The sequence below is a fragment of the Gorilla gorilla genome, chromosome 3 (genome assembly GCF_029281585.2).
Source record: "Gorilla gorilla gorilla isolate KB3781 chromosome 3, NHGRI_mGorGor1-v2.1_pri, whole genome shotgun sequence".
Taxonomy (NCBI): Eukaryota; Metazoa; Chordata; class Mammalia; order Primates; family Hominidae; genus Gorilla; species Gorilla gorilla.
In genome coordinates, this window is record NC_073227.2 from 98,688,214 (window position 1) to 98,706,672 (window position 18,459).

General features: G+C 38.7%; 1 protein-coding gene across 3 annotated transcripts in view; it reads left to right on the top strand.

Moving 5' to 3' along the window:
• Positions 1-18,459, top strand: part of FRAS1 (Fraser extracellular matrix complex subunit 1) — a 484,406-nt gene that overhangs the window by 357,444 nt on the left and 108,503 nt on the right. For all 3 annotated transcript variants that reach the window (XM_004038871.5, XM_055385587.2, XM_055385586.2), the window contains 7 exons: positions 536-673; positions 3,077-3,109; positions 7,759-7,890; positions 8,956-9,081; positions 11,020-11,267; positions 17,212-17,360; positions 17,820-17,982. In XM_004038871.5, coding sequence (XP_004038919.5) covers positions 536-673; positions 3,077-3,109; positions 7,759-7,890; positions 8,956-9,081; positions 11,020-11,267; positions 17,212-17,360; positions 17,820-17,982 — 989 coding nt within the window. The remainder of the gene's footprint in view (positions 1-535; positions 674-3,076; positions 3,110-7,758; positions 7,891-8,955; positions 9,082-11,019; positions 11,268-17,211; positions 17,361-17,819; positions 17,983-18,459) is intronic.

An 18,459-nucleotide genomic window follows, 5' to 3' on the forward strand; every position in this document is an offset into this window, starting at 1 on the left:
GTAGATACAGAGTTTCACCGTGTTGGCTAGGCTGGTCTTGAACTCCTGACCTCAGGTGATCCACCCACCTCAGCCTCCCAAAGTGTTGGGATTATGGGCATGAGCCACCACGCCCAGCCTCCCTGCCTTATATTTCTAGCCATGCTGGCAGCTGATTCGATGGTGTCCGCCCAGATTGAGGGTGGGTCTGCCTTTCCCAGCCCACTGACTCAAATATTTATCTCTTTTGGCAACACCCTCACAGACACACCCAGGATCAATACTTTGCATCCTTCAATCCAATCAAGTTGATAGTCAGTATTAACCATCACACTGTGGTTGGTATTTCATGAATCTCAGTCAATACTCATTTGGGTTTCAGATTTGCCCTTTCCTTAAATAACCAGAGAGTGGCATACCAAGAGCAACCTGAGAACAGTCAGTTTCCGAAGGATGTAAGACTCCCACCAACAAAAAGAGCAGGCTCTATGGCTCTAATCATTCAGTCAGTGATGAGAATTACTGTTGATGCTGAGGCCAAATCTCTTCCTCCCAGGTATCATCGAGCACCGGGACCACCCTCAATCTCCTATCCGGTATTTCACGCAAGAGGATATTAACCAGGGCAAAGTCATGTACCGCCCTCCGCCGGCAGCACCCCACCTCCAGGAGCTCATGGCCTTCTCGTTCGCTGGTAATGCTCTCCTCTCTGCTTTGAGGCACCCAACTGCTCTCTGTGGCTCTACATGACAGGCTCGCCCTAACTCTCCCTGCAGTCCTCTGGACCATTTGGTGCCCCTGCTTTCTAGCTATTCAAAATAGCTTGAGACCTGTCAGCCAATATGTAACTTGGACTCAGTTCCATCTTTTTCTTTTTTTCCATTTATTCATGCATTGAGGCATACTTTCAGTAAATCTTTATTTTGTGCCTCCTATGTGCCAATCACTGAATGAGGCCTTGGAGATACAGTGGCAAGCAAAAAGAGGCATGGATTCTGCTCCTGATGGTTTAAGGGAGGTATAGAGAGATAATTTGATAAATAACCCCAGGAATGAATATTTAATTGCAGTCTGGGATAAGAGCTCTGAGGAAGAGGGAGAAAGATTAGTGGTGGAATTATACATAATTAGACTGACCTAGACTGAGAGCTCAGTAAAGATACTGGCAGTGGAGGGATGGGTAGAAGCTGACGAGGAAAAGTGTATGTATTTGGATGGTCAGGAAAATGTCCCTGAAGGGAGAGCACTAGCTCCAGGTACAGAGGCCTGGGGAAGGAGAGAATGTGGTGTCCTTGTGTCTGAAATGTGAAGGGTCAGGCAGAGCAGGGATGCATCTGGTGGGAGAGACAGAGGCCATACCTGACAGACCCTCAAAGCCTGTAAGGATTTGGGTTGTTATCCCAACATCAAGAGGAACCCAGTGGAAGTTTTCAGGTATAGGGAACTAGGGAATGGCTTTTCAGAAGAAACTCTTTGACTGCAGTGATGTCAATGGACTTGATGAGGAGGCCAGAGTGGATGGCACGAGGGTAAGGGGAGGCCAGTGAGGGTCCTGCAGTACCTCAGGGAAGGTTTCATGTAGCCATGGGGCATGCAGGCAACCTTTTGGGATAAAACCAGAATTTGGTAGAAGACACCTTTTTAATGGAAGGAAAGTCTGAATGGAAGAATAACTAAGTTTCTCATTAAAGCCAGTGTGTGCCCTTCCACAAAGCCCAGCATACCCTTAATCCCTGCCACCCTATCTCTTCCCTTGATCCAGTCATCAAGGTTGCTGACCAGAAAGCAGGAGTTTTATGTCCCTACCCTTAAATATTTTTATGCCTTTGACTATTCCAAAAATATTAGTGCCTATTTCTTTCTTTTCTTTTTTTTTTTTTTAAGATGGAGTCTCACTCTGTCACCCAGGCTGGAGTGCAGTGGCATGATCTTGGCTCACTGCAACTTCCGCCTCCCAGATTCAAGTGATTCTCCTGCCCCAGCCTCCCGAGTAACTGGGATTACAGATGGGTGCCACCACACCCGGCTAAGTTTTGTATTTTTAGTAGAGACGGGGTTTCACCATATTGGTCAGGCTGGTCTTGAACTCCTGACCTCGTGATCCACCTGCCTCGGCCTCCCAAAGTGCTGGGATTACAGGCATGAGCCACCGCGCCCAGCCACTAGTGCTTATTTCTTTATGATCTTTAAAGTGTATGTACTACATAACACCATGGATATAGGGTATTCTTTTTATACAGTAGCTTTATTCATACACAAAAGTGGTGATTTCTTATGGTGAGTTGAACATGGTTTAAGTAATTTTAGACTTTTTTGATTATGGTAAACATTTAAAATGATGTTTGCCATTATTTAATATAAGTTTAATCACCCAGAAAACAGTTAACTCCTCAATTAGATTGAAAATCTCTAACGGTGGGTATAGGCTTCCTCTTTAGTGTCTGTACACAGTGTTTAGTAACTGGATAACTAATAGCCCGTGAAAATGTTTATGGGTCTGTAACCCCTATGTTACAAGTCCTACTTTATAAGAAACACAGGATATCCTGGGATTAGAGGGAAAGAAAACATGTCAGCCGTGGTTGAAGTCATCCACTAAACTCGCCCGAGTTCCTAGAGCCTCTTCAGAGAGAGCAGAGTCCTATGCTGTATAATCTATGGGATAAATGCTGCAAGATAAATCTCTCACATGGTTACAGTGTGTAAATCAATGTCTCGGCATCACTCAGTTCTACAATGGAATTGACCCACCTGAGAGTCCTCCTGTCAGTGATATACGACTCACCCGCATTCACCGATTTGTAGGATTTTATGTACTGATAAAATGGGTTCTGAATGAATGTATTATAAATCACGCTAACTGCTGCGATATAAAATTATTCCTCTATGTGGTCCTTTTTGCTATTTAAAATTAATGTTGACACCATTAAATTCAACATAACATTAGCAAATGACCTGGTGATCTTTCCTTAAAAAAGAATAATTTAGATTGAAACATTCTTTAGCTTCCTAACCTCTGCCCTTTATTTTGTACCTTTCCTATCTCTCTCTGATCCCAAAGTGTTTAATATACTGATTGTCTCTCTTACTCTTTTAGGTCTCCCAGAATCAGTGAAATTCCACTTCACAGGTAAAGATTCATCTAAATTTTACTAGAAAGTGAAATTTTTTCTTTCCTTATTAGTTCTTTCTTTTTGTTCCCATCATCATTATTTTTAGCTATTTTCTAAGAACTACTTAAAAATTATATAATTTTTCTTCTAAAACAAATTTCTTCTAAAATAAACAAATGGTTAGTTAAATAGTAATAGCTTAACTTTATAGTCATAGGAAAAAAATCTACCAATGATGCTAAAAGTTAATGTTTAAGAGCCAGGCATTGTGGCTTATGCCTGTAGTCCAGCACTTTGGAAGGCTGAGGGGGGAGCATCACTTAATCTCAGCAGTTCAAGACCAGCCTGGACAACAATGCAAGACCTTGTCTATAAAAAAAAAAAACTTATCTGGATGATGGTGGCACATGCCTGGAGTCCTAGCTACTCAGGAGGATCCCTTGAGCCCAGGAGGTCAAGGCTGGAGTGAGCTATGACTGCACTACTGCACTGCAGCTTGGACAATAGTGAAACCCTATCTCAAGAAAAAAAAAAAGAAATTAATGTTTAAGCCCAATTTCAACGTGTCCTAATATCCATTAAAGAGTTAATAGTAACTAAGATCCTAAACCCTGCATCCAGATGACCTGGGGTTCAGCTTGCCCTGGGAAAGTTTCTTACATCTCTGTGCCTGAATGCCTCATTCATAAATGGGGATAATAATAATAATAATAAATATAAAGCTCCAAGAATGATTATTGTTACATAATCATTACTATATTATACTTAGCTAATAAACAGTAGTTGTATAAAAGTCTTGAATAGAGCCATTCATGGAATCCCTTGTTACTGGAGGGAAAAGGCTTACTACCCAGAGGCAAGTCGAGAAACTTGGGTGTGGAAGACCTCTGCATTCCTAGTTTTAGCTCATAGTGCAATAGAAGCAGGATGCCAATCAGCAAAAGCAGAGTCAGACCTGGTATCTATGCTGGGCCACCATAGGATAAGCTTCTTTCTTGTTTAGGTCTATAGTGAGGATGATTGACCATAAATAGCATCATTAAATTGCTGTTTAGATGGGATTGACTATTCCATTAGAATCAACCTTCCATGCGCCCTGTTACATTTCATGGAGAGAAAAATGTTAGCAGTAGAGTTGCCTCTCTATAACTCCCAGCTCTTCCTTTCTTCTGTGAGGATTAAAAATCACACTTGAATCAATAGTAAATTTCAGTGTTGTGTTACAGTTGATATGAACCCAGTATCAGCTCATTTCTAGTCATAGGCCTTTACATAATTCATACAATCAGTAATGATATATAGCAGATTTTTATATTTTATAAAACAATTTACAATAAAAATTGTACTATTTAATTCTTATAACAATATTTTAAGGATGGATATTATTTTCAGCATTTTAAACCTGAGGATACCAAGTCATTAAAAGTAGATAACCTGGCCAGGTGCAGTGGCTCACACCTGTACTCCCAGCACTTTGGGAGGTGTGAGGAGGGAGGATTCCTTGAGCCCAGGAGTTCAAGACCAGCCCACGCACATAGTAATATTCCTTGTAGTCTCAACTACTCAGAAGGCTGAGGTGGGAGGATTGCTTGAACTGGGGAGGTTGAGGCTGCAGTGAGCCATCATTGTGCCATTGCACTCCAGCTGGGTGACAGAGTGAGACCCTGTCTCAAAAAAAAAGTAGATGATCTGCTCAGATTTCCACAGCAGGTAGACAGTAGAAGCAGGATTTTAATACAAGTTTCTGACTTAGAGCATGAGCATGGAATAGCTAGTTTAGTCTGACATGTATGTGTGTTGGTTATGAAAAGTGAGTGTCATGGTAGTATGCCATTTTGGTTTCCAAGCCTCAACTCTTACCTGAAAGCTTGAGTAGGTGAAGGGTTAACAATTAACTTGTCTAGGAGTTTAAGTTAAATGATCCTTGAACCTATTATACAGTCCCATGGGCCTAGACCTTGGGCTGACCTTAAATTATCTTGCTTCTGCCAGATGTTCCTTTTTTATTGATTTTAAAGAAGAAAAACCCTTGGTATCTAATAGAAAGCCATGTCCTTTTGGAGAGTTTTGTGAGAGAGAATTTTAAATTGGACAGTTAATGAATAAGGCAGGAAAAAGCCCAAGAGCTGACATTAATTTGTAGAATGAAGGAGAACCACCCATTTTGGTGAATCAGCTAAGATGAGAAGGAAGGCTGATGTTCCTGGGACCTGACTGACTTTAAGACAAATGCAGAAGCTCTGGAGAGCAGTTCTGAGCAAGGAACACACTTAAGGCAAGTGGTGCTCACAGGGGGCATTTAGCCCAAAAAGGCATTTGACTGTTTCTCAAAGAAATTAGAGACATTCCTTAAAGAGAGGGATAAATATGCAGTTGCTGACATTTTGATTGGAAGTTTATATGATTGCTTGCAAAACCCTGCACCCAAGTGATAGCTAGTTATGTAATATGCACCAAAAAAATAGCTTTTTTCCACTTACTTACAGAGTCAAGAATATGCCTTGTTCACACTAAACAGCTGTATGATGTGACCAAAGCTCTTTAATTTTGTACCTTTTCCCTCGTCCTGTAAAATAAGGATGTTGAAAGCTTCCTGGACTTCCTCCCTGGTATGGTTTGAATGTCCCTTCCAAAACTCATGTTGAAACTTAATCCTCAATGTGGCAGTATTGGGAGGTGGGGCTTTTACAAGGTAATTGAAACCTGAAGGCTCTGCCCTCATGAATGGTTTAATCATTAATGGATTAGTGGATTAATGGTTAACCATGGGAGGGGAGCTGGTGGCTTTCTAAAAAGAGAACAAGAGACTTAAAATCACAAGCTCAGCCCCCTCACCACGTGACTGCCTACACTGCCTCACGACTCTTCACAGAGTCCTCAACACCAGGAGGCTCTCACCAAATGTACCCCCTCAACCTTGGACTTCCCAGCCTTCATATGTGAAAGAAATAAATTCCTCTTCTCATAAATTACCCAGTTTTAGGTTTTCTGTTATAAGCAACAGAAAATGGACTAAGACATTCCCACTCAGAAATAAAACTAATGTAAAATATAAAGTAAAATAAGATTGCATTTTGCAACTAGTTCTTAACTTAGATTACAGGGACATCAGAGAATCCTGAATCCACTAAAACTTATAAAAAAGTTTGTATGCTTGTCACCAAATCCCCAATAATTAAGAACCATCTGTGCCTATTTTTGAAGATCCAGAGAGGAGATTGAATGTAAAGAAGCAATGACAATAATTTTGACACTTGTCTGAATGACCAGAGCCATAAAACCTTCATTCTCACATGGATAATGTTGTCTTACCTTCAATAGGGCTGTTTCTGAACATCTCCAAGACATGGAGTGTACCTTATAAAATTTAACCATATCTTTCAGATCTGTCTCAAGGGAAAGACAAATCTAAAACTTGAATAGAATCATTACTACACGTCGCTGAGCAATGCTTGACTTTGCTTAAGCAAGATTCTTGCTGGCTTGTTAGTAAGTCCAGAAGAAAGTGAGGAAGGAAACTAGTTTCTCATAACCGACGCATAGACAAGCTTATCACACATTTAAAATAATTAACAGTGCAGTTTTCTTAAAGACCACTACAGATAAACACATTGATGAGCTGATGATGCAAATATCCCTCCAAAACTGGCTTTTGGGGAAAAGATAGGGTGTTAAGTTATGGAAAAGTGGAAATAAGCATCAAGGGTGAGGCAATTCTGCTCTCGTATTTCCCTCAGAGATGTGTGTTCACTTGGATGTCAAAAAATCCAGGGAAATAAAATCTTAAGGTCACTGTTTTGTTCACTATTTATGTCATTGTGCATCATGACCAAGTAAAAATGGATCTGCTTACTTCCAAACTAATGACATTAGAGACATTGGTATGGGTATTGTCTGTCCTTTTAAAAGTATTCTTTTTTTTTTTTTTGAGACGGAGTCTCGCTCTATCGCCCAGGCTGGAGTGCAGTGGTGCAATCTTGGCTCACTGCAAGCTCCGCCTCCCAAGTTCATGCCATTCTCCTCCCTCAGCCTCCTGAGTAGCTGGGACTGCAGGTGCCTGCCACCACGCCTGGCTAATTTTTTGTATTTTTTAGTAGAGACGGGGTTTCATCGTGTTAGCCAGGATGGTCTCAATCTCCTGACCTCGTGATCTGCCTGCCTCGGCCTCCCAGAGTGCCGGGATTACAGGTGTGAGCCACTGTGCCCGGCCGAAAGTATTCTTTTCTAATGAGACATAGACATGCCACTTCTAAAAGAGTTCATGAAAGAAAATATTTATTTGGAATAATAAGGGAATGAGTTGAATCAAGAAATATTTCCATAATCAAAAGCCTTTACCAGTAGCATCTATGGGTGCAGATTTTATGTTACCTTCCTTTCCACTAACATTTATCAAGATCACCTTTGTTGTGAAAGTAGCCTCTTAGAATGATTTTGTTATTATGGTTCTTTATCTTTTTTCTTATCCATAGAAAAAAGAATAGCTCACAGTATCTTGCTTGCTTACTTTCTTCATTTGTAAGCATCTCTTCAAAGGTTAAAGTAGTGTAAAAAAGTTTCTAGCTACATATTTGTGGAAACTGCCTGAAGATGACCAGACTACAAGTTGATTCATGTGTGTGTGTGCATGTCTCTGTGTGTGTGTGTGTGCATTTATCCTTTTTAGTTTCAGATGGAGAACACACAAGTCCGGAGATGGTCCTCACCATTCACTTACTTCACAGTGATCAGCAGCTGCCAGTGTTCCAGGTCACAGCTCCACGGCTGGCGGTCAGCCCAGGAGGCAGCACTTCTGTAGGTAAGAACTGGGAGCTTGATAGAAACATGGCTTTGGAAATGGGATCATATTGCTGCCCCTCTTCAAACCTCTTGATGGTTGCCAAAAAAGCAAACTCTTCTTCCAGAAGTTGCCTGCATTCTCACCTGTATCCTTCCTCCTGCCCATTTCTATGCAAACAGAAGCCGCACAGAGAGAAGGAAATGAAGCCTTCAGAGGCCAGTGTTCAGTGGTGGAACACAACACGGAACTGATTTTCCGGGAGTTTGCTTTGATGCCATCACTAAAATATAAAGTAATAGAGCGGTGAGAAGAACATAGAGGGGAGCAGGATTTCAATGGCGGCTCTTGTTTCTATTTAGAAAGTGAAGAGTAGCAGGAGAAATGTCAGGTCACAAGAAGCTTCAGAAGTTGTGAAGAACTAGAGTTGACCCAGTTATTTTGTATATAATTATATGTACTAATTAGTGAATTTAATCTTTAGAAATGTATTCTTTTATCAAGAACATTTTACTAATAAACAGTAGGTATTGTGATTTTTGTTAGGTGTGTTCTAGAGATCCTTATCCAGTTTCTACATATGGGGTTTGGCCTAAAATTAATTATTACCAAACTTACAAATAAGCCATGTGTACAAGGACGCCTGTCACTTTAACCTTGCACCTCACCTTTGTGATCATTGCTCACTTGGCTCTTTGTAGCTTTAGAAAAATAAGAAGGGACAAAACAATGAAATGCCAAACAGTTTATAGGAGGATTTTCTGGAAGAAAATCTAACCCAGCTAGTCAGGGTTGAGCTACCTGTGGGCTTCCTCTGTGCATGCTGTCATTTGTATGGAAGAAAAAAGGTGTTCTAAATTCAGAACTGCCTTACATGAACTTTTGGAAGAACCTACTTGCAGTATGGGAATTGACTGTATTATCTGTTTTTACTCTTTTGTGCCTGATTGGAATGAAGCAGTGCTTTCTGATAACAATCAGATTACCCACAGCATGACTCCTAGCCTGGCCTGCGGTTTTAATATATAGTCTGTCGTCTTTAACATACGCTTTCTCTCTCACCACGCTTCCTTCTCCTTGCTGCAGGACTTCAGGTGGTAGTAAGAGATGCTGAGACAGCGCCCAAAGAACTCTTCTTTGAGCTTCGGAGACCTCCACAGCATGGTGTGCTTAAGAAGCATACAGCTGAGTTCCGAAGGCCGATGGCCACAGGTAGCTACACACCTACACACTCTGTCACTGACCTGCTTGGAGGATTTTTTGCTCTACAATCAGTTGTTATGTGTCTCAGACGAGAGCAAAGCGTCTTTGTGATACAGACTATGAGGAGCTATTTTGTGTGTAGTTTCATTGGCTTTGATATTTGAGACATCTTCGTGTTCCCACTTCCATCCCTGCCCCACACCTGCCCCCAGCCCCACCCTGAACCCTGTGAAACCAGTTCCTTAAACTATAGGTGAAATGGGTGATTTCTGAAACTTGGAGTAAATGCATTCAAAATGACACCATATGAGGGATCAGCTGCCACTTTCCTAGCACTGTTCGTGGAGATGAATCGGTCTTAATTTGGTATGTGAATCTTCACAATATTTTTAGCGCTGTGACTCTGATAGTGTTAACTACATCTATCTTCATCCATTAAAAAAAGGAACACATTTTTGAAATATTATCTATGTGATATAACAGTGTGGTAATGTGATCGGCTTTCCAAAATAACTCTTACTGTGCTTCCTTTGATTATAAAAAATAATATATGTTTATTATTTAGAAGGTACAGAAAAACACAAAGAACACAAGTGAATCTAATTTTTTAATAGTCAGCCCTTATGCGTTGAAGTGAATATTATCCTTTTCAAAGTACCCACCTCTGGATGCTATATGTTCTTCCAACAATCTCTACTTTCTCAAAACCTTTGTATGATTCCTTTTAGAGATGCAGTAATCCATCCTTCTGAATATCACTGGTGGGCTAATCTTTGCTACTGATGGTAGATGGAATTTTAAAGAACAACCAGTAAGCATTTGGGAGTCACAAAGGTAGACTCAAAAATTTACTGAACTAAAGAAATGTCATTAGAATAGATTTGAAACATTCCCAGGGGACTACTTTAGGAACATAACAGTCATTGTCTAATTTCTTTAACATTGCATTTAATCTGTATATGTGCAGTTAACATATAAAATCTAAAGGTGTTGATAAAAAGTTAGTTTTATTACGTTTTCATAGGCATAATGCCACTAGCACCAGTAAAATACATTAACACAGTGTTGAGACAGAAGGCTTAGAAGATGAATAGACAGAATGAGTAAATTCTTCAATCTCAATACATAGCACTAGTTATTAGAACTAATAATCTATCAAAAGATGAGTTGAATATAATATCCAAGAAAAGCAATTTCACAACTGTGTTCTGTGAAATCATTAGGGCTCATGGCACTAAGAGGCATTTCTCATAAAAAGGGTTCCATGACAAGTCTGAGAAGTTTTAATACTTATATACTAAAATGAATCCTGCAGTATAAAAAATATCTTAAATTTTATTTATTCATATTTTCCACAAATGTATGTGAACTTGAAATTTTTTTTTATGTAATGCCGATCAAATTTCTCATGAATTAGTACTCCAGACTGCACAGTTTAGGTTTCTAACTTAAAGTATATTTTTTTCATTTTTAATTTTAAAAACTCCAAATAAAGCAAAAACTTCTTAAAGGTTCATCAAGTATAATTTATTTTCTTAACTTTTTCAAAAAATTTTCAGTATCAAGATAAGATTCCAAAAGAGCTGTCATAAAGAACAGAGGCTTGTTCTTTATTTTTCTAGAACTAGGAATAATGACTAGATATTATAGAGGCAGAGTTTAGCTCAATATGATTAAGAACTTAAAAACAAACCTAGAGCTATCTTCAGTGGAATTAGCTATCTTGTAAAACAATGATCCTCCCACCTTGAAAAGTGGAGAAACTAATTACCCTTTTTCAACGGTGGTGTAAAGGGAATCCTATAGTAGGTGAGCGGTTGGATTAGCCTGTAACTCCCTGAGTTATGATCCTATATGAACCTTAAAGTCCTGAAAACAAAGGTGCTATATAATGAAAAGCATTATTCCCAGAAGCAACTCGTTTGCAATTTGTTTTGTTCTTGGAAGGTGACACTTTCACCTATGAGGATGTTGAGAAAAATGCTCTGCAGTATATACATGATGGTTCCTCTACCCGGGAAGACAGCATGGAGATCTCAGTCACAGATGGCCTCACAGTGACAATGCTGGAGGTGAGAGTAGAGGTGTCCCTGTCAGAAGACCGAGGGCCTCGATTGGCTGCTGGCTCCTCTCTGAGCATTACTGTTGCCAGTAAAAGCACAGCCATAATCACTAGGTCACACCTTGCTTACGTGGTAAGTTCTTCCATTTGCTGTATTTGTTCTCCACCGCACCTTCTGATAGGGCAGACTGGGCAGCAATGCCATGGCTGAATATTTGGGGCAGCAGGTATATGGTCATGTAAAGAACATTTTTCTCAGCTTCCCTACCTTCTACTGTTAGGAGTAGTTAATGCTGTTTATCCTGCTTCTTCCAGTGTCTCATGAGCAGACAAGTGAATGAGAAAACACAATGAGTATGTGTAGGGATGGGTGTTTGTCAACAGAAGAGGAGCCTAGTGTCATAAAAGCCCAAGTTCCCATTGTTTAAGCTCCATTCATTATATTCCCAATGGGAAGTTTAGGAAAAAAACATTTTAGAGCTTATGTGATCAATGACTAATAGGTAATGATGTTTCACAGCCCCTGAGAGAAAGCCCACTTGTCATCAGTTTCTGTCTCAGGTCTAGTCTAGATGGAATGCTGAAAAATCCCTGCAGCGGTGCCTCTCTGTCAGATTTCCCAGCCAGTTCACTGACTCACCCTCCTTCTTGTGCCCCACAAGAAACAGTTTAATTAGGAGGCCAAGGAGAGGATCAAGGACTAGAGTTTGTTTCCCGGTCTGGCCCTAACTTTATAAGTGATCCTGGGTAATTAAACTCATCTTCTTCCTTTGATTCTACCTCAGGAGCTAAGGATAATGAGGATGATTAATTTTATTTTACAGTTATGTATGTTGTAAGCAGATATGTGCTCTCTATGTAAACATAATAATGACTAGTTTTTACAATGCCTTGAAAGGAAGAATGATTATCTGAATGCTAATCATATTGAATTTTTCCTTTACTAATCTTAAAGTTCCAACTAATGACCTAGACTTTTATTTTTTTAATGCCGTATACTTTTAAGTAACCCTTTTCTGGGCTGAAGAATCTCACTATAAAATGTAGTGCTGAATAGCAGCATGTAAGATCAAGCATTAGCGTGGGAACAATTGCTTTTACACAGATTTTCACCTCAAATGGTCCTTTCTTCAGTTATGGGAAACTGCATTCCACCCTAATTCTTCTCACGGGTCTATTCTAGTTTCAGAACAGCTTTGATTTTGTTTTTTGTTTTTAATTGACAGGTGATTTTTACTGTAAGTTATGGTTTTTTGAATCTTATGAAACTCGTGAATTCATAAAAATGTATGAATTCAGATTTAATCAGACGATCACCAGGGCTTGAAAAATGTTTCACAGTCCAAAATAGCGCTCCAGGAGCAGTTCCTGCCTATTAACTGCATATTATAAGCTGCATATCAAAATGCAAGCCCATTGGCAACTGAACATGTATTTTCAGAAATTCATTGAATGTGAATTTACCCACCAGAGCAGAAAAACTCCAAAAGAACTATTCTAGCCTGCTGAAAGCATAGCATACATTTTAAAGACTTAGGTAGGTTATACACTAACTTTCTCTGAGGGTTGTAGAAGGATTTTGTACTAAGAGTCATGGAAAAACTTTTCCAGATATGCATAGTTAGAAAGTTTTCAGTGAACATCTAGAAAGATTGGAAAAGCCATCTGAAATCCTAGTCACAAATGGGGCAGAATATAAAGGTTTAGGAACAGATGAGTCTGTTCTTAGTTTAAGTGTTATTAACTGGAAGAGAGTGATACAATGTTGGAGGAGACAAAAAGGCAAAAGTTGGATTTTGTGTAATTTGCTTCTTAGCAGTGGTCTTATATACACAGTTCGCTATGCACTGCGAGTAAACAGGAAAAGAACAGCATGGGTTCTGGAGTTAAAATGGATGTATCTTAATCCAAGCTCACCACTTACTAGCATTGTGACCCTTAGCAAGTTACTTAAACTCTCTAGGCCTCGGTTTTCCCATATGTAATATGGGGAGGATAAAATTAATCTTAAAACGGTAATAGCATTTCTATGAACCAGCCAAAAATAAAATTATTTGAAATATGATTCTGTGTATAATAACATTACATATTACATACCTGTGAGTAAATGTAACAAAAGTTATGTAACTTCTAGGGAAAATTGATGCTATGACTGACTATGTAGAAAATAATCTCTTGACAAAAAGTATTAGAAAAAAAGGAGAAATTATCAAGGAGCCAGATATGAGATCAACAGACAGCAATAGCATTTCTATATATAAGCAAAAAAAGAAAAAAGCCAGTAAATATAACTAAAAAGATCTTACCATAATAGCATTAAGAAAAAAGCATGTCCCCTGGTCTAAATCTAGCAAAAACCAGGCAGTATTTTTACAGGGAAAATTATAACATTTAATTGACAGACGTTTAAAACGTATTAAATAAATGAAAAGACATGCCATATTCATGAGTAGGAACATTTAGTATTGAAAAGGCATCAGTTCCCTCACCAAACGATCTTTCAATTCAATTCAGTTCCAATCAAAAGCCTAATGGACTTTTTATGGAACTTAGTAAGCTGATTCTAAAATATGTAAGAAAGAACACCAGCCTGGACAACATGGCAAGACCCTGTCTCTACAAAAATACAAAAATTATCCAGGCATGTTAGCTCATGCCTGTAGTCCCAGCTACTTGGGGGCTGAGGTGGGAGGATTGCTTGAGCCCAGGAGGTTGAGGCTGCAGTGAGCCTTGATTGGACCACTACACTTTGCACTTGCTCCAGGGTGGATGACAGAGCAAGCCCCTTTCTCAAAAACAAACAAACAAACAATGAACATTCTGAAAAAGAATAGTAGGAGGGCAAGGGGATTTGCCTTACCAGATACCAACATGTATGAAATATACAGCATTTAAAATAGTGTAGCAGAGGAATATATTAGACAATCCAAAAGCAGACTCACACATGGAACTGTAATATAAAACAGAGATGCTAGCTGGGTGTGGTGGCTCATGCCTGTAATCCCAGCACTTTGGGAGGACGAGGCATGTAGATCATTTGAGGTCAGGAGTTAGAGATCAGCCTGGCCAACATGGTGAAACCCTGTCTCTACTGAAAATACAAAAATTAACCCAGCATGGTGGTGTGCAACTATAATCCCAGTACTCAGGAGGCTGAGGCATGAGAATAGCTTGAACCCAAAAGGTGGAGGTTGCAGTGAGCCAAGATCATACCACTGCACTCCAGTCTTGGCAACAGAGTAAGACTCTGTCTCAAGAAAAAAAAAAAAAAAAAAAAAAAAACAACCAGTGATAGCAAGCCGGAGCAGTGGAAATAGGAGAAACTCTTTAAAACATGGTTCTGCACAAAATGATTATATGTATGACAAAAAAGGAATTTGTATACTGCCTCACACCCTATGCATATATTAACTCCAGACAGATCAAGTACTGAAAAACCATAAGTAAAATTTTACAAATCTTTGTAGAATATAAGTGAATATTTTTTATGATATTAAGGAAGGGCGGAACATCTTAAACTAGAAACAAAAAGGTCTAACTATAAAAGATTGGTAAATTTGACTATATTAAAAATTAAATTTGTGCTCATCAAAACACACCATAAAGCAGCAAACAGGCCAGTTACAAATGGGAAAACGATATTTGCAAAAAATATAACCAAAAATAACAAAGGAAATATAACACTCCTGCAGATCAAGAAGAAAAAGATAATCAAGTAGAAAAATAAGCAAGAGACATGAACAGGAATTCCACGGAAGAGGAACCCGGGTGGTCAATAAACATATGAAGAGATAGTCGCCTTCATTAGTGGTCAGGGAAAGCATATTAAAACCATATACCATTTTATACCAAGTGTGAGGAAGACAATGGATCCACAGGATGTTCTTTACTTTGCTGGTGGGAGCGTAAACTGGATCAACCACTTTGGGAAGGAATTTGGCATTGCCACGTGAAGATGAATATTCATATACCCTAACCATTCTAATCCTAGATTACTACCCAAAAGAAACTTTCACATACACAGCAAAGAACTTGTGCAAGAATGTTCATAGCACTACTGTTTGTAACAGTGAAAATATTGAAACAAACCAAATGCCCACCACAAGATAATGGATAACTTGTGGTCTACTAACTTGACAGAATATTAGCGAACCTAAAAACAGATGAATTATAGCGACGTCCAACAGTATAGATGGATCTTAGCAGTCTAATATTGAGTTAAAAAAATAAATTGCAAAAGAGTAAAGTCAACTTCATATTTCTAAGTTAAAAAAATGAAAAATATGTATTCTGTAGTAATATATCAAGCTATTTTTAAAAAGTCAAGAAAATAAGAAACAAGATTTAGGGTGATGGGAGGCCCAGAGACAGGAAGAAGGGCCACATACATAAATGTTAGTTATTCTCAAAGCTCTAGTCCTCGTGTTGAATGATGAGTTCATTGATGTAAAAATAATGAAAAGAAAATGAAAAAATAAATTAATACAAAAGGGATAAGAAGATCTTTGAGCAGAAAAGTTACATGAGAACAAGGTCTGTATTCTTATGCACTTTTTGTACCTCCAGTATCTGGGATATCTTAAAATAGTGATTTTCTTTAAATCATGACAGTACTTTCAGGAAAAAAGTCTAGCTGATTTCCTACTTTTTCAAACCTAGCAGTTATATGAGATTTGAAATATATAGTAAGATATGCCTGCCATGAAATAAGCAGTGTTTTGGTCAAATTTGTCAATGTGAAATTTAGAAGTTATCCATTCTAACTAGGAGCCAGGAGCTCTGTCCTTGTAGTTTATCAGCAATTCAGAAGACAACACCTTAAAACTCTCAGCTGTCTTTTTAAAAGTCTCTCTCAAAGAGAATGCAGAGTAATATTAAGAAGCAGTCTTTTGGAGTCTATATGTTGTATTTGATAATCCATGTGGAGAAAGTTTAGAAGAACATAAATTTAGGGAAAACTTTCTGAAGTCTTGCAGCTTTGATGAATTTTAGGTTCCTTTCTTGCTAGTGTCAAGTGATATGAGGAAATATGGAAAATTCAGTGATCTTGAATTGAGACTCTGAACTACTAACTTTGAAAGGTCTCTGGGGATAGAAATGAGAACAGACTGAAACCTGTTGGCCCCTGCCCTCTTGGTGTCTGTGCTCACATTCCTGATCCCATACCTCAACTAACTGTACAACATAGCATGAAAATTTGCTTTTGAAAGTACAAGTGACCATGCAACATTAATTTTCATTGTTGCTGTGGTAAAGGGTAGAGTGCCCCCATTTTCACAATCAACAGCCCTAAAAAATGAATGACTCAGGGAAACTTTATAAGAAGATGTTGCCTGCCTCCCAGATATTTCCAAAAATATTCTTGAAGAAAGAGGACGTTGTTATTGTCTGTGTTGAAACAGAGAAAGTCATTTTTATTTCTCAACAACAATATAGAAGGAAAGAGAAATGTTCTTTGTTAAGATTAGGCATCTTGGGAAGTGAACATTCATAGATTTGGTGCTGATAAAATGAAATCCATGACTTCATACATTCTTTTGTTAATCTAAAATTTTATCACGTTGAACATTGCTTAAAGTGAGCCACTGGCTAAGCTAAATAACTTTTCTGTTTCATGGAATTTTATTATTGTATTATATGTTATAAAGAAATTTTGCGTGTTTCTTAAAAGCAAAACATTCTTAGAAACTCTAGAAAAATCCTACATCTGTGTTTACAGGTTGATGACTTATAGATGATCAAGTTTTATTTTTACTAAAAGCTTAAAAATGAAATCTTGTATGGCTTTTATGGTATTGATAACAACAGGGAATCTCTTTGTTTTATGCCACATACCTAAAGTGCATTTCCCTTCTCTTACCTTGAGCTACTCTTAGAAAAATATGTTATCAAAGAGGAGTTTGGGGAAGAATAAACACTGGGATTTTTATTGTAGTTTGAAATAATGTTGCTTTAAGACAAAGAGAAAGAGACTTTTCCAATTAGCAGAGAGAGAAGCACACATAGATCTTTAGCTACTGGAAGTGTTTATTCCTGCAAATGTGTGTTCATGTCCTGCCTCATGTTTGCCTCATTAGGATGATTCTTCCCCTGACCCAGAGATCTGGATTCAGTTAAATTATCTTCCCTCATATGGTACTCTCTTAAGAACCTCAGGGTCTGAGGTGGAAGAGCTCTCAGAAGTTTCCAATTTCACAATGGAAGACATCAATAACAAGAAAATCAGGTACATAATCACTTTGTATTATTTGACAGATTCTTAAAAACTTGTATGAAAATATTTCAGCAACTGGTTGCAGCTCTGTTGAAAGAATATATTGGTTTGGCCCCATTTTTTTTTTTTTTTTTTTTTTTTTGAGGCGGAGTCTCGCTCTGTCGCCCAGGCTGGAGTGCAGTGGCGCGATCTCGGCTCACTGCAAGCTCCGCCTTCTGGGTTCACGCCATTCTCCTGCCTCAGCCTCCCGAGTAGCTGGGACTACAGGCGCCCGCCACCACGCCCGGCTAATTTTTAGTATTTTTAGTAGAGACGGGGTTTCACCGTGTTAGCCAGGATGGTCTCGATCTCCTGACCTCGTGATCCACCCGCCTCGGCCTCCCAATGGCCCCATTTTTAAACAAAGATGCTGCTGTCTTACCTGGCTTGTTATCGTGGCTTATTCGTTTGATTGTTTTTGTTTTTTTATAGATACTCAGCTGTGTTTGAAACTGATGGTCATCTGGTTACTGATAGCTTCTATTTCTCTGTCTCTGACATGGACCACAACCATCTGGATAATCAGATATTTACCATCATGATCACTCCTGCTGAAAATCCACCTCCAGTCATTGCTTTTGCTGACCTTATCACGGTAAACAATTCTCAGATCAATAAACAGTGAGTACTATAGAGAGCTGGAATCCGTAGTAATGTAAATGAAGGATTTCTGCCTAAATTGGCTGCCAAATATTTTCCCCAAAATATCCAGGCAGCGGTATGAAGATATGCATGGTTTTCAATCATGAGTGTTTTTTTAAGTATGAAAATAAATATGCAGAAGATCAAATCATTATATCTGCATTATTTAGTCAACAAATATTTATGTGCTAGCCACCATGCTAAATGTTGTTAGTACTGGGAATAAAAATAGAAAAATAATATATCTTTGAGGAGTTTACAATCTAATATTGGCAGCAACTAAAACTTGGACAATGACCCCAAATCACTCCTGAAATCAAGTCAGTACTTAGCACTGTAAACAATATTGATGGTTCCTTTGTGGGCAGAGCAATACAATGCATTCTGATCATTGAATACCCAGACATCAGTTCAAGTGCCAGTTCTGTGA